Below are 15,987 nucleotides of genomic sequence, written 5' to 3'. Positions count from 1 at the left end.
GGAGGCGTGTCTTTGTCAAAGTCTCCAATCAAGATTCTGAATACAGAAGGTTTACAACAAGGTGCAAAGCACTGGGAGCACTGGAGACCAGGAAGACCAGATTAGACCAGAACACATCGGAATGAGCCGGATCAGTTCTAGATGAAGGTTCTTTGGAAGATGAAACCAAGAACACCTTGTAAAAGAATGGCGGGAAGAGAAAAGTGTAGAGAAGGAAAGGAACTTATTATTTGCTCCTTATTTGAAGCAAACCACATCATCTGGTGAACATGGTGGAGACTGTGCTGAGGCCTGGTAGGGTCTGTTAGGAGTGTGTAAGGGCCTGTTTGGGCCGGTTATGGTCTGGTAGGGTCTGTTAGGAGTGTGTTTTGTCTGTTGGGGTCTTTTGCACAGCAGATATATGAGCAAGAGGTCAAAGTTCAAGGTGCCGTGTCATGAGGAAGTGGTATGTCCTCATTAATGCATAAAGCTGCAGTATGTCCTAAAGTAAACAGAAAGAGTAAAGGATCTGGAACGCAGCCTAAGACTCATACGTGGGTAAGTTGTCCCGCCCCAACAGGTTCAACCAGACCAACAAAGTGGAGTGAAGAATAAAAACACTGTCAGGTCAGACTCTGTTGTCTTAGTGAATGGATTTATTCAAGATCAACTCTACACAACATTTGCTGCAAAGCTTTCTGCTTGATCATCTGGTCCCTACTAGTCTACATGTACAAGAACACAAGGTGACAAAGAGGGGCAGCATGGATCCTCTGAACATCTGGTCTCCACTACAGAGTCCAGTCTGTTGGCAAAGACACTCTTTACAAGTTGTCTGGATTTGTCCACAGATGCTGGATTTGATCCTGAAAGACTCTTGTTGGAGCTGTGAGGAGGTTTCTGTGCACAATGACATGTGTGAACATGTGTGAACGCAGCTCAGACTGAGACTCAGTCAACCAGTCAGACTGCATACTCTGATAGTGACGTGAGGAACTCTCTCTGGTGAAGGATAAGAAGCTGCGTCACTTCACTTCGTCTGATGCAAGTTGAAGTTGAAGTGAAGCACGAAGCTCCTTTTCTCCACAGACCTGCTGAGGACAGAAGAGAGCTGCACTCTGATGAAGTCCACGGCTAAACCATCAGTAAGTGGAGCTGCGATTGGTTGAAATGACGTTATTGATTGTTGTGAACGTGTGACTCTTTAAAGCTGCTTTCAAACAGCTGGGAAACAAGATGGCCGCCTGTGTGCTTAAACAGAGAGAAGCTGCTGTTAGTTTGAATGTTGAAGTCCAGATGAAGTGTTGCTCTGAATGATGACACTGTGATGAAGAAGAGGAGTTCAGTCTGATCTGGGGTCTGTCAGGACTCTTACTGACGTGGAGGGGAAGGCAGTAAAGGGTGAGCACTAGGACCCAGCAGAGACCAGAGAGCTCACCTGGGCCTTTGTTCCTGCACTGAAACACACCTGAGAGACTCTGTTTGCTCTCACCTGCTGCTTTCAGTCCTTTAAGTCCACAAAGCTTCATGTTCATTTCTCCTTCTGGTTAAAGACATTTAGTCCATTTTCTACAGTGTTTGAATGTGTTGGTGTTTTCTTTAGTGTTCACTTTTCCTCTCATTGGTCACCAGGTCGTAGTCGACCTTTTACTAACTGATCAGATGGTGACGTGAACGATCCCGTCCAATGAAAGCTTGCACATGTGACCATGTGACCACAGTGTTTCCTATGAGGACGTTACATGTCATCCTACTGTTCTGTGTTTTACTGACTTCTGGACTCTGGAGGAGATCATGAGGAGAAACAGCACAGCTCCATTTGTTGAAGTTGATGAACAATATTTAACTTGTAAAACATGTAAACTTATAGGATGAACATTTAAAATGACGTCTTTTGACATGTTTAAAAGAAGCTAAAGTGAAGTTTGTTTAATATTCAGAAATCTCAACTTTAACAGACAGATGTTGGAGATCAATTGAATAATTATATGAAATCACCAAAGTTAAATTAGTGACCTTAATATGCAGTATTATGCAGTTGTCTCTTCCATGTTTTACATGTGTATTTAGAGCTAATATCTGTTTTTAATTGTATGAGAATACATTTTATTTTACTTTAATTTAATGGGAATTTCTGCTGCCAGACTTTTTACCATTTAAAAAGATTAATAAATATTTTTTTCAAAGTGTGCACGTTAATCAGCAGGTTGTAGTCGACCTTTTCTTAACTCAACTGTCTGAGACACTTTTTCTATTGAACTTTTCTCTTCAGACTTTTCTGAGTTAAACAGGAGCTGTATGGGGTCAGATCAGTCTCAATAGTGCAAATGCACACAGAACGATTCACGAATATAAAGTGAAACTGTCCCATGAGTGTATTTAGTATTGAGGTGAAGGTGACGGTCATGATGAAGAGCAGTAATGTGTGATCTCTCCAGCAGGTGGTGGTGTTGGTGTGAAGGTGTGGACTCTGCTATGAGTCAGTGTGAGGACCGAGAGGAGGGAGTCCCTCCCTCTAAAACCAGTCTGTGTGGGGACCATGACCAGACCAGAGCTCAGAGGTGAGAGGACCATCTCTACCTGTCATGACTCTTCTCATGTCACAACGTCTTTGACTCACTGACTCTGCTTCTACATGTGTGACCAGGATCCATCAGAGACCAGACTGTCCTGGACCTGGACCTGGAGCTGAACCTGGACCTGGACCTGGACCTGGACCTGGAGCTGAACCTGGACCTGGACCTGGACCTGGACCTGGAGCTGGACCTGAGCCCAGCTGTGTGTCCATGAAGAGTGATTGGTCCAAAGGTCGCATGATTGAATTCAGAGATGGACGTCGTTCTTATGACCCAGAGTAAGTTCTTAAAACAGATCCAACAGATGACTGAAATACTGAGCTGTTGATTCTCAGTGGGACCAGTAGGACTAGTACACCTTTACCAGTACAGGGAGTCATCTGATCCACATCCAGATATCACTTCATGGACCTTTACCTTGTGTTGGTCTCTGTGAGGACGGAGACAATGTGAGCTGATTGTTCATGATCGAATGATGATGATGATGATGATGATGATGTTGATGATGATGATGATGATGATGATGATGATGATGATGATGTTGATGATGATGATGATGTTGATGATGATGATGAAATCTCAGTGTTTCGATCAGTTCACAGCAGCAGAGGGAAAAGTCTCCTGAACCCAGCTGTGTGTCCATGAGGAGTGATCGGTCTAAAGGTGCTCTGATTAACTTCAAAGATGGACGCCGTTCTTATGACCCAGAGTAAGTTCTTAAAACAGATGAAACGGATGACTAACTGTTCTGATTCTCAGTTATGAAACACATAATTGGTCGTGCATCATTCACAGTGTTGTTTTCATGATGATCAATCATGACAGAACTCAATATATTTAACTAACTGCTCTGTAGGTGTTTGTATATGAATCATTAACTGTAAACAGTCTCTGGTGCAAACACAATGTGAGTTTATTCCTCCACAGACCAGGAGAGGTCAGAGCTTCAGAGGTTTGGAGACTACAAAGAGTTTCGGGTACACCCTGTTGTAGTTTGAGGATTAGTTTTTTGAAGACTATGGCACACATAATTGTATATATGTTGTGTTTTTAAATATATATTTTATATATTTATACATATACAGAGGTCAGAGTTTCAGAAAGCTGCAGAGTTCTGGAGACTAGGTTTCAGAAGACTATGGGCACATATCATTGTATATATATATTGTGTTTATAAATATATTATATATACTATATATACTGTATATACTTTATGTATATATATATATATATATATATATATATATATATATATATATATATATATATATATATACAGTGTTTCCCCTAGGTTTCAGGGGGGTGACGGGGGCGACGGCAGCGGCGACACCGACACAAACACTTAAAGTAGTGGTTCTCAAACTTTTTCTGTAAATAACTTCATTTTGTTAAAACACAGATATAGCGGTCTACTTTTCACGCGACATATTTTTCGACGCTCTCTGTCCGCTGGTGTATGTGCTCAGTGCTCACCTGTGTGCGCGCGAGCAGAGGAGATGTGTTAACGCGACCATTTAGAGACAGGAATGACACGCTGTGCGTGGATAATATAAATAAAATACGGCCGTTTAGTTTGTTTAATAACAGAACAAGGTGTCGACCTGTTCTATAGGAAAGAGAATCATAAATGATGACTTGTGATCTGGCAATATCGAGAAAATTACAGGGGGGCATTATAAAGGTGGGGGAAACACTGATATATATACACATATAATTGTATATATATTGTGTTTTTAAATATATATATATATATATATATATATATATATATATATATATATATATATATATATATATATATATATATATATATATATGTAATATAAATAAGCTGTGTCTTCTTTACCATTAACTACAAGTTGTAATGAAAATAACATCACTTTTACTGTCGAATAAAACCAGTGGAAGCAGAAAAATAAATCTTGTTTGTTCAGAAAACCTTTATGTTCAGTAATTCTCAGTGTTTCTATCAGTTCACAGCAGAAAGAAAAGTCTCCTGAACCCAGCTGTGTGTCCATGAAGAGTGATCGGTCTAAAGACTTTGTGATTACCTTCAAAGATGAACAACGTTCTTATGACCCAGAGTAAGTTCTTAAAACTAGCATCTGGTTTATAAAATGATTCATCATGACACAACACAACATGTTTAACTTATTGTTGTATTTGTGTTTTAATATCATGAACAATAAACAGTCTGTGGAGCAAACACAATGTGAGCTGATTGTTCATGACTCCTCCACAGAGAGGACCAGGAGAGCTCAGAGGTTCCCAGAGGTCCGTCTGCCCAGCAGCATCAAACACACCTGGACTCCATATTTATGGTCTGTACATGTACAACTACTTTTACATCTATTCTGTTCACAACCATCTCCATGCTGCACTCTTTAGACCAGTGGGTTGTCAGTCTGTCCAACATGGATCTGATGTTTGCTTCCATGGTTTTAGTTTGTCATTCATATCATATTCTGTTCCAGCTGCTGGAGGAGAACATCCTCACTTTTGTGAAGGACGAGCTGAAGAAGATCCAGAAGGTTGTGAGTTCAGATTACCCAGAATGCTTAGCGAGTCAGAGAGAGGATGAGGAGGTGTTGGATGGTGAGGATGAAGAGCAGAGGAGGAGGAGCAGAGAAGCATTTCTGAAGATCTCACTGCACTTCCTGAGGAGCATGAAGCAGGAGGAGCTGGCTGACTGTCTGCGGAGCAGTAAGAGGATTTCTATAAAGATTTAACATGCTGGATAAATGGGACGTTTACTAATGTCTCAAGAGACCAGAATATATTCATAGACTCATTCTTTGAGGAAATGACATGTTGAAATCTATTCTTTGACTCATTGATCCTCTTTGTTGTGTGTTCATTCAGGACTTCTTGCTCCAGTTTGTCAGCGTGAACTCAAATGTAACCTGAAGAAGAAGTTCCAGTGTGTGTTTGAGGGGATCGCTAAAGCAGGAAACCCAACCCTTCTGAACCAGATCTACACAGAGCTCTACATCACAGAGGGAGGGACTGCAGAGGTCAATGATGAACATGAGGTCAGACAGATTGAAACAGCATCCAGGAAACCACACAGACCAGAAACCACCATCAGACAAGAAGACCTCTTTAAAGCCTCACCTGGAGGAGAGGAACCAATCAGAACAGTGATGACAAAGGGAGTGGCTGGCATCGGGAAAACAGTCTTAACACAGAAGTTCACTCTGGACTGGGCTGAAGACAAAGCCAACCAGGACCTCCAGTTCACGTTTCCATTCACGTTCAGAGAGCTGAATGTGCTGAAAGAGAAGAAGTTCAGCTTGGTGGAACTTGTTCATCACTTCTTCACTGAAACCAAAGACGCAGGAATCTGCAGGTTTGAAGAGTTCCCGGTTGTGTTCATCTTTGACGGTCTGGATGAGTGTCGACTTCCTCTGGACTTCCCCAACAATGAGGTCCTGACTGATGTCACAGAGTCCACCTCAGTGGATGTGCTGCTGACAAACCTCATCAGGGGGAAACTGCTTCCCTCTGCTCGCCTCTGGATAACCACACGACCTGCAGCAGCCAATCAGATCCCTCCTGACTGTGTTGGCTTGGTGACAGAGGTCAGAGGGTTCACTGACCCACAGAAGGAGGACTACTTCAGGAAGAGGTTCAGAAATAAGAAGCAGGCCAGCAGGATCATCCCCCACATCAAGACCTCACGAAGCCTCCACATCATGTGCCACATCCCAGTCTTCTGCTGGATCACTGCTACAGTTCTGGAGGACGTGTTGAAGACCACAGAGGGAGGACAGCTGCCCAAGACCCTGACTGAGATGTACATCCACTTCCTGGTGGTTCAGTCCAAAGTGAAGAAGGTCAAGTATGATGGAGGAGCTGAGACAGATCCACACTGGAGTCCAGAGAACAGGAAGATGACTGAGTCTCTGGGAAAACTGGCTTTTGATCAGCTGCAGAAAGGGAACCTGATCTTCTATGAATCCGACCTGACAGAGTGTGGCATTGATATCAGAGCAGCCTCAGTGTACTCAGGAGTGTTCACCCAGATCTTTAGAGAGGAGAGAGGACTGTACCAGGACAAAGTGTTCTGCTTCGTCCATCTGAGTGTTCAGGAGTTTCTGGCTGCTCTTCATGTCCATCTGACCTTCATCAACTCTGATGTCAACCTGCTGGCAGAAGAACAAACAACCTCCCTGTTGTCTAAAGTATTTAAACAAACAACCTCAATGTTGTCAAAACCTAAACCCAAACATCTCTACCAGAGTGCTGTGGACAAGGCCTTACAGAGTCCCAATGGACACCTGGACTTGTTCCTCCGCTTCCTCCTGGGTCTTTCACTGGAGACCAATCAGACTCTCCTACGAGGTCTGCTGACACAGACAGGAAGTAGCTCACGGACCAATCAGAGAACAGTCCAGTACATCAAGGAGAAGATCAGTGAGGATGTGTCTCCAGAGAAAAGCATCAATCTGTTCCACTGTCTGAATGAACTGAATGATGGTTCTCTAGTGGAGGAGATCCAACAGTCCCTGAGTTCAGGACGTCTCTCCAGAGATAAACTGTCTCCTGCTCAGTGGTCAGCTCTGGTCTTCATCTTACTATCATCAGGAAAAGATCTGGAGGTGTTTGACCTGAAGAAATACTCTGCTTCAGAGGGGGCTCTTCTGAGGCTGCTGCCAGTGGTCAAAGCCTCCAACAAAGCTCTGTAAGTACAGAGAGAGTTAGCTTCATACATCACAACTTAAATACGCTGCTATCTTTTACACTTATTGCTTATTTTGTCTTCCTCCTTGTCTCTTCAGACTGAGTGGCTGTAACCTCACAGAGAGAAGCTGTGAAGCTCTGTCCTCAGTCCTCAGCTCCCAGTCCTCTAGTCTGAGAGAGCTGGACCTGAGTAACAACAACCTGCAGGATTCAGGAGTGAAGCTGCTGTCTGCTGGACTGGAGAGTCCACACTGTAGACTAGAGACTCTCAGGTCAGGATTCATCAACATGTAAACTAATAGACACTTAAATTTTGATTCATGGATGAACTCGTATCCCCCTCAAAATTGTCTAAGATGTCATGTGTGTTGTTTTGTGTGTTTGCAGGCTGTCAGGCTGTCTGATCACAGAGGAAGGCTGTGCTTCTCTGGCCTCAGCTCTGAGCTCCAACCCCTCCCATCTGAGAGAGCTGGACCTGAGCTACAATCATCCAGGAGACTCAGGAGTGAAGCTGCTGTCTGCTGGACTAGACGGTGCACACTGGAGACTGGAGACTCTCAGGTATGAAGAGGCTGCAGCCACAGACCATCAGTCTGATAGAGGAGGTAGAGCTGGAAACCTGTTCTCTGTCACACTGTCAGCCTGGTTAATATGACCCTGACACACTCATTTAACTGTTTGGGTCCCACATCAGACGATCAATACAGACAGAAGCCTCCTGTTACGTTTGTGTCTTAGGCACAGCAATGATGTTCCCGGCTCAATGTGACTTGAATCATCCAAAACTTGTCAGAAACCAAACAATCCTAATAATTATAGTTTGTACCTCATCACCAACACCATTACTAACAATTCAATCAGTTTTTAGTGGAATTGAGTTATTCACCCCTCCATAGATCAGAGTTCAATTAGGCTGACTCACTCGTTTGACTGAAAAATACACAGTCAAACAATTCTTTTAGGTACATTGGAAAAACCTAGATATAAATTGCATTATCTTACCATAACATGTATTTTGAGACTTTCTTGTTGTCATGGAGTGATGTAGATAAATAAAGAACACCTCTGCTGTTCAAGGTCATATTCACCTGTTCATTCCAAATTAAGTTAAATGAGTCATAATGATTTATATTGAAAGTAACTTTATTTATGTTTATTTCTAGTGTTAAGAAATCTGAATTGACCTCAAGACGGTCTTCATCTTCAGACACGTCCTCCTCTATTTCACTGTGGTGATCAAGGATGTGCTCCAGGGCCTCATCCTTTTATTCCTGTTGCTCATGTTGCCCTACAGGAAGCTGCTGAGTTGTATGTATCTGCAGAGTAAAGTTGGTAGAACTCCTCAGCAACACTTTGTATGTTTCACCTCCCCTGATAAGCGTGGGCGGAGCTTTCCCGTCAAAATAGTATCTCTCTTTCTCACACAGGTAGGTAGTGAGAAAGAGAGTGTGCGTCTGAGATTCTGATGAAATAGGGTGTGTGTCACTCTCAGTCAGTCTATAAGCGTCCTTGGGTTTCATGAAAGGCGCTATATAAATCCTAGCTATTATTATTATTATTATTATTAGAAATCCTATAGTACCATATATACTAGAGACATGAAAGAAACCCTTACTTTAGTGTCCCGGTCCAATGAGGTGTATTTAGGGGAAAGTGAGAAGATAAGCATTGTTTAGTCTGGAAGGTTTTGGTTCACTTGGGGGGATGGGCACATGTTCAGACTGGACAATAATGTTTAAGTTAAGGAGTAGACTGGACTAAAGGTTTAAGTTTAGGAGTAGACTGGACTAAAGGTTTAAGTTAAGGAGTAGACTGGACTAAAGGTTTAAGTTAAGGAGTAGACTGAACATAGAGATAATATTGTCCAATTCTGAACTTAATTCAATTAACTCAATATTAATGTTACTACTTTATTAAAAAACTGTAAGTTATATGTTTTTGAGCTGCTACTGGTAAGAATACATGTTACAATAAGGCTATGAAAATATGTAAAAAATGTAATTACATTTTTTAAGATTTTTTTAAACCTTACCTTAAAGATGTATGTTAAAGACCAGCCATTTATTAACTTTATATAAAAGCAATCAGTGCTTTTGATGTTTTCCAGTTCAGTTGTTCTTCCTCAGTGAGAAAAGTCCAGTCTGTGTTGCTTGAACAAGAGCATGAAGTCTGGTTGAATGAGGTGGAGATGAAGGACAGCTGACAGGTATCAGAGAGAGGATCTGATCTGTTGACCTTCATCACTAGAATGTTTGTTCTCATGTAGGTAGATCCAAAGAGAACCAACATCTTCTGAGCATCTTTCCTCATGAGGAACGTTCTCCTCTTTGAGAGAAGAGTAAAGATCCAGAAGTGATCCTGACTTAAAGTGCTCTGCATAGTGGATCAGACGGCTTTGTGATATTAATGTTCAATCTGGACTTGGAGTCTGCAGCGAGGCTCCTGTGAGACTGACCGCCTGTGAGCGCTCTGTGAGGCGGAGCGGCTCGCGGCAGCACTCGCTGCTCGTTAGCACAGAAACTACAGAACAATACGCTTTCACTGCAGTCTCAAGTCCTCAAGTTGCAACAAGCCGTGGCTGAGGCTGCGTAAGCGAACATAAACGGCCTGGACTCTCACCTGTAAACAAGCGAGTAGGAAACAGGACCTCTCAGCCCAGTGACTAGCGGGGATCAGTCACTACAAGTGCCGTTGTATTGCATTCATGCCGTGCATCTTATTGATTTATTTTTCATTTTTCATTGACCTCGCGCGGGCCGGACTGGGAGAGCCGTAAGATGCCCAGGTCTGAGAGGAATGCATAATATTATGATTCTGCAGACCTGCTTGTGGAGTCTGTGTTCCACCACAGTCCCCGATGTGTTTTCTTCTAAAGATTGATTTGATTTTGTAGCGAGTAACGAAGGTTTCAGGGAAATGTATCGGAGTAAAAGTAAAAGTATCAGTTTTCTTTTCAAAATGTAGTGAAGTAAAAGTCAACAGAAATATAAATAGTAAAGATATCCCAAAAAACGACATAAGTACAGAAACAAAGTATTTCTACTTTGTTTCTGTACATCATGGTGGGTCGACATGCATCAACGTCGTCACGCTGCAGTTTGTGGGCTCATGTGAAACTATAGTTTTATGTTTTAATGCTCGTCATCTGCCTCCAGTGTGTGTTTCTGATAGAAAAATGTACTCAACACCTTGAGGTAAAATCATTAATCAGGACATTCATTCTTTGCAAAGAGAAACAGTTACGGAAGTACACAACATGATATGTCAATTGCGTATCCTGGACTGCTCCATGAATGAGAGAGTTACCTCTTAAATACATTAATGACACCATCACAGAAGCTCTCATGACTCTTCAGGTTGGCTTGCATCGGCATGGTCATGATCACAAGGAGCACCACGTTCTTCACACAGAGACATGGAGGCATCCGCATCTCAGGACCATCAGAAGGTCACTGTGAAAGCACACGCATGTTTTAACAGGAGAGGAGGTCACATGAGAAGCACACGCCTTCACACAGTCTATGATTCATAATATAACTGTGAAACAGTACTTGATTAAAAGTTTTTCTTCTAACATTTCCCTCATTTTTATACTAAGTATAACAATTTAATTAAAAGAAAAACGTTTTAGAATATATCATCACATTTACCAAAAACCCTGGATTCAGGACTTTAAAAAAATCTTATTGTCTAGTAACAATGCTTTATTTCTGGATAGCACTTCGTCGTCGGGTAAAGATGTTTATATCAGGATGAAAACCTTCTTGGAGGATAAAACCTTTCTATAAGCAACTTTTCCCTTCCTGAAATAAAATAATGTTCTTTTCTCCACCAGCTGCAGATATGGTACTGCAGTCATCACTCTGGAATGTCTCTTGATTTTCGGCGTGTGAATCATAATTGTTTTACAGTCCAGTGTTATCAGTGTGTTCAGACAGATGGCCTTGTCATAATGCAGGGGACCAGGAGTCTGCTGCCCCACTGCTTCACCTCGTGGGGAAGTGGACCACGATTCCAGCAGTTTGTTGAAGGGCTTGTAAATCCCTGCTCTCTGCCATCCTCAGAACCCCTGGTCTCTGACCCGTCCAGCGCCGTGCTGGTAGGAAATATAAATACAACAGGATCAGTCAAACATTCTACAGACACCTCACCACCTCCCCCTCCCCCAGCAACATGTCTACATGCCATTCCTTTCTGCATCATGTATCCAATCAACCCTATTTTATTGTTTCCACCAGAGGAATATTGACTCTATCCCTGCTACAGTTTGATTCTGTGTGATGTCACATTAACCCCTTCAGGGTGCCACCAGAGTTCCTTCAAAGAAGTATCTAGTGAAACAAGTGTAGTTTGCAGCTCAGGGTGAGAAACAGGGCGGTGCTGAGTCATTCTACTGGAAAGGCGGCACAGCGTCTGTTACATTGGGGGAGGAGAATAGATGTAGGACGCAGTGAACCTGGCCTCTAGTGTTTAGAGCCTCAGTTTGTAGTCATGTTGAGATAAGTGACCCCGTCTGCATCTGTGCTGCTCGGAGCGGTGGTGACCTTATCATCAATAGTTGTTTTTGTGGTTGTGACTGGTCTGCATTAGGCATTCTCTGGGAATTGATTTACCCTCATTTTGAGAAAAAGTTTGGACATCCTGTCCAGTGTTATCAACAGATAGTGTATACTCCCCTGAATCCCTTAGACCATTTAACTCATTTATTGTTCCTCCAACAGCATAAACCTGGTAGTCTAATCACATGCCCTGGTCTAAGTGTCTCCATTGCTCTACCAATTTCTGCAAGTGTTTCCCACTGAAGCCTTACAGACACCACTAAGCCTCCTATATGCTGTTAGTATCTCCACTGGTTTCAGACAAATAATCATATTGAATTCAAATCCCTGTTCACCCAGACTTCACATAAGAGGTGCTTGGTATCCGTAATTTAAGGTTCATCAGCGGCAAAACTCTGCAGACAATTGGCTCACTTTCTGCAGTGTGTGCAAAACAAATATTTAAACTAAATTATTATACATTTTTAAAGTAATTAGCATAGTCATATGCAGTGAAAACTTATTTCATGTATTAGTCTTGCTGACTGGGGACAGTGAACTATGATACTTCACCTCTGTCCCAGACACAGCAGCCAAGTGTGTTAAGACTTGTTTACTAAGTGTGTGGAGTTATCACAGTAAATTCTTTCTCAGTGAAACCCGAACCTCGGTTTTATGTCTTTCGTCAAGGCTTCTGCCACCACTGTTAAAGCATCTGATGAATTAGTTGAACATACTTCAACCTATTTTGAAAACCTTATTTTATAATCGTTTAGACAATATTTATTCATATTTAGCAGCTAAAGAGACAGATGTTTCCCTCAGGAGGTGGAGACCAAACACAGAGCTAAGAGAGAGAATAGTGGACTTCCATTCATCAGGTGACACAAACACAAAGAGTCCTGATGAGTCATCATGTTGATCTGCTGGAAGTAACAGAATATGAGCTGATGAATAATAAGTGGTCCATGTGAACATGAATAGCAAAGCTCTGTGATGAGAGTGATGTCATGTTCATGTGTTCATGCTGCTCTGACTCCTCCTCCTTTCAGGGTGGAGCCTGCTGGAGTCCGATGGGTCAGACCAGGTCTGAGGAAGTGTAAGTGTGCTTTGAGTTTGATTCATGAAAACATTCAACCATCTTCAGACTGTGACATCACTCATTCACATCTCTGATGTCATCAAAGTGTCACTAGATGAACAGATGATAGATTAATAACTGCAGCTGTATTGTGTCTTGTTCTCTCCATCAGATTCCTATGAACTCACACTCGACACAAACACAGTGAACAGGAACCTCAAACTGTCTGACAACAACAGGAAGGTGACATGTGTGGAGGAGGATCAGTCATATCCTGATCATCCAGACAGGTTTGACTACTGGGAGCAGCTGCTGTGTAGAACTGGTCTGACTGGTCGCTGTTACTGGGAGGTCGAGTGGAGAGGAGGAGTTTATATATCAGTGAGTTACAGAGGAATCAGAAGGAGAGGAGACAGTGGAGACTGTTTGTTTGGAATGAATGATCAGTCCTGGAGTCTGGGGTGTTATGATGGTGGTTACTCTGTCTGTCACAATAAGATGAGAACACACATCTCTTCCTCCTCCTCCTTCTCTGGTAGAGTAGCAGTGTATGTGGACTGTCCTGCTGGCTCTCTGTCCTTCTACAGAGTCTCCTCTGACACACTGATCCACCTCCACACCTTCAGCACCACATTCACTGAACCTCTTTATCCTTGGTTTGGGTTCTGGTCCTGGCCTCGTTCCTCAGTGTCTCTGTGTTCTCTGGAGGATTGAGAGTCTCCTCCTGGTAGAGAAACCTTCTCTCTGCTGTCCAGGTAGTTCAGCCTGTACAGGATCACACAGCTGATGTTAGTTAGCAGCAACCTGATCTCTCAGTGGTTGTAAACAGGTGCAGCAGGTGAGGGGTACCTGAGCTGGTCTGGACTCAGGGGGGTTGAGAGCTCTCTGGACTTGTGGTGTTGCAGATGGAGGTCTGAGAGCTGAGCGAGGTCCATGTAATGACCTGAAATGATCTGTTGTCTGAGAGAAGCTGTGGAACATGTTTTACTTTGTGTATAAAACTCAACTTTGTTGTCTTGAAACATTTGTTTGTGTGAAGAAAAACCTCCGAATGTCAAACGAGAGTCTTTCTGGATCAGATTCAGCTTCTGTGGAGAAATAATCACAACTTGTAAAGCGTTGTTTTGATTTGAAGAAACTAAATTCATCATCTTTGATCGTCGAGGAACAAATGAACAAACTTTGATAAGTGACGTTGAGATCAAAATAAATCAAAGTTTTGGATGATTCTAGATCATAAACCACATAAACATCATGTCAAAGCTAAAATGTCCAAATCCATCACAACAGTGTATACATGAAGGATTTGTTAAGTCCAGCTTCATTATTCACGTTGTATTGTTCACTTTGACTTCCATTCATCACTGACTGTGTGCTAGTTTGGGGAAACTCATAGAAACAAATCAAAAGAGACAAAAGAAGTTAGAACCAAACTACTGATCAAGAACCAACTCAATAAGTTAATATTGGTTTCTTACCCATTACTGAGCTCAGAGTCATTTGGATGATGATGATTTTACTTTTTATTCTTTGATTTGTATTATTACTGATCATGTGTTTATTTAATGACGATAATGTTTCAGTGATTTTCATTCATGTGTTCATGTGTGATCAGATATGCTTTATAATCACGAATGGTTAAGATGAGTAAATGATGATCTTGGTTTAACATACTTTGGTCTGATCTTTGTCAGTCAGCGTAGGAAACAGGTTGTAAGTGCAGATGCTGTAACCATGGTAACTGTTTAGGAGACATTCTGCCTGATGTTCCACCAGGAAGACCAGACAGGAACCTTAGAAATAACTGTCAACTTAAAGAAGTCTGTCATGAATAGTAAGACTACATAAACAGCTTCATCCAATGATTTACTAATGTTTAGTTGTCGACCATATATGGACCAGGAAGTTAAAGATGCTCCAAGTAAAAAGGTAGAATTATGAGGAGACAACAAAGAACCAGGACTTTTTTATGCTTCTTTTAGGCTTCTGGTTTGAAGTCTTTTTGACGAGGATTGTTGGTGATCTTAACTTTGAAGGTTTTGACATTTTATCTTTTCTTTTCTTTACTTCTTGCATTATCCGTTGTTGTAACCTTTAACCTTGTTATTGTAAAAACAAATAAAACTGGTTTGTATTTTGTACATTCCAACCAAAGTCCAGTCTTGCTCGTCTCTGCAGGCGTCTGGTCGTCTCCATGAGGTAAGAGAACTCTTCTCCTGGGACAGGCTGACAGGACTGAATGATTGGATATGAATATGAATTACAGACCTTCTACAAGCTGAAGTTAAATGGTGTTCAACCTCATGCGATTACTAACCTGGTTGGCTCAGATTGTTTTGATGCTCTGCTGGTTTATCATGCTTGGTGTTGCAAGTGATTACAGGACTTAGTGTGTAGATTGTGGGTGGTACGTTTGATACCAAGGTCAGAGTTTAAAGAAAAAGCCTTTTTTCCGGAGACCTACCTATAGTGAAGGGATATCGTCCATCTGTTTCTCCGTGTCTCTGAGCATTTGGGTCCATCTCAATCACTCTTTTTGCCCCCCGGTGACAGTTGTGACAAGGGTGTTTTTATTTTTGAGAATTTTGGACACTACTTACTGCACTAGGCAAACTGCACATATATCAAATTGATTAGAAGTCTCCTCCCCAGATTTGTCGTGTCGCCCAGTCTGAGTGCAGGGACTAGGATGTTGTTCTGATCCAACTATATTCATGACGGCAATTATGGAAAAGCAAATTAGGGAGTCGATAAGAGATGTGATCAGGATGAGACGTGTCCACTCGAGGAGCAGTTTATTTAACAGAAAAAGCTCTTTAAATGGTTCATCCTTCCTTTTATAGCCTTCTGTGTGTGCACTTTTATTTATTTATTTCACCTTTATTTACCCCAGTGGTTTTTCTGTCACGCCCCACTTTGGAGGAAGAATAATGTTCGCACCCCACCGCCCCACCAACATGGTAACAAAATGGTCCAACTTTTTGTGACTCCTCCATCCGTGCTTTTTCAAATAATAGAATAAAGAAAAGGTAAATCCCTTTCAAGTAAACCAGATCGCTCCATCAGACAGAAACTAATAACATGTGCAATCACTTTGTTAGAACATTGCAAATAAAGTTCTATCTGTGCA

General features: G+C 42.0%; 1 protein-coding gene across 1 annotated transcript in view; it reads left to right on the top strand.

Moving 5' to 3' along the window:
* Positions 1 to 998: 998 nt before the first annotated feature.
* The window catches only part of LOC306746939 (uncharacterized protein), a 387,486-nt gene continuing 372,497 nt past the window's right edge, over positions 999 to 15,987 (top strand). The window contains exons 1-9 of the mRNA XM_079229926.1: positions 999 to 1,124; positions 2,418 to 2,540; positions 2,627 to 2,833; positions 3,151 to 3,264; positions 4,798 to 4,876; positions 5,030 to 5,258; positions 5,418 to 7,239; positions 7,337 to 7,510; positions 7,626 to 7,799. Coding sequence (XP_079086052.1) covers positions 2,455 to 2,540; positions 2,627 to 2,833; positions 3,151 to 3,264; positions 4,798 to 4,876; positions 5,030 to 5,258; positions 5,418 to 7,239; positions 7,337 to 7,510; positions 7,626 to 7,799 — 2,885 coding nt within the window. The 5' untranslated portion in view covers positions 999 to 1,124; positions 2,418 to 2,454. The remainder of the gene's footprint in view (positions 1,125 to 2,417; positions 2,541 to 2,626; positions 2,834 to 3,150; positions 3,265 to 4,797; positions 4,877 to 5,029; positions 5,259 to 5,417; positions 7,240 to 7,336; positions 7,511 to 7,625; positions 7,800 to 15,987) is intronic.

This window comes from Taurulus bubalis, assembly GCF_910589615.1.
Source record: "Taurulus bubalis genome assembly, chromosome: 14".
Taxonomy (NCBI): domain Eukaryota; kingdom Metazoa; phylum Chordata; class Actinopteri; order Perciformes; family Cottidae; genus Taurulus; species Taurulus bubalis.
Note: the sequence above shows the minus strand (reverse complement) of the source record. Positions and strands in the feature narration are given on the sequence as shown.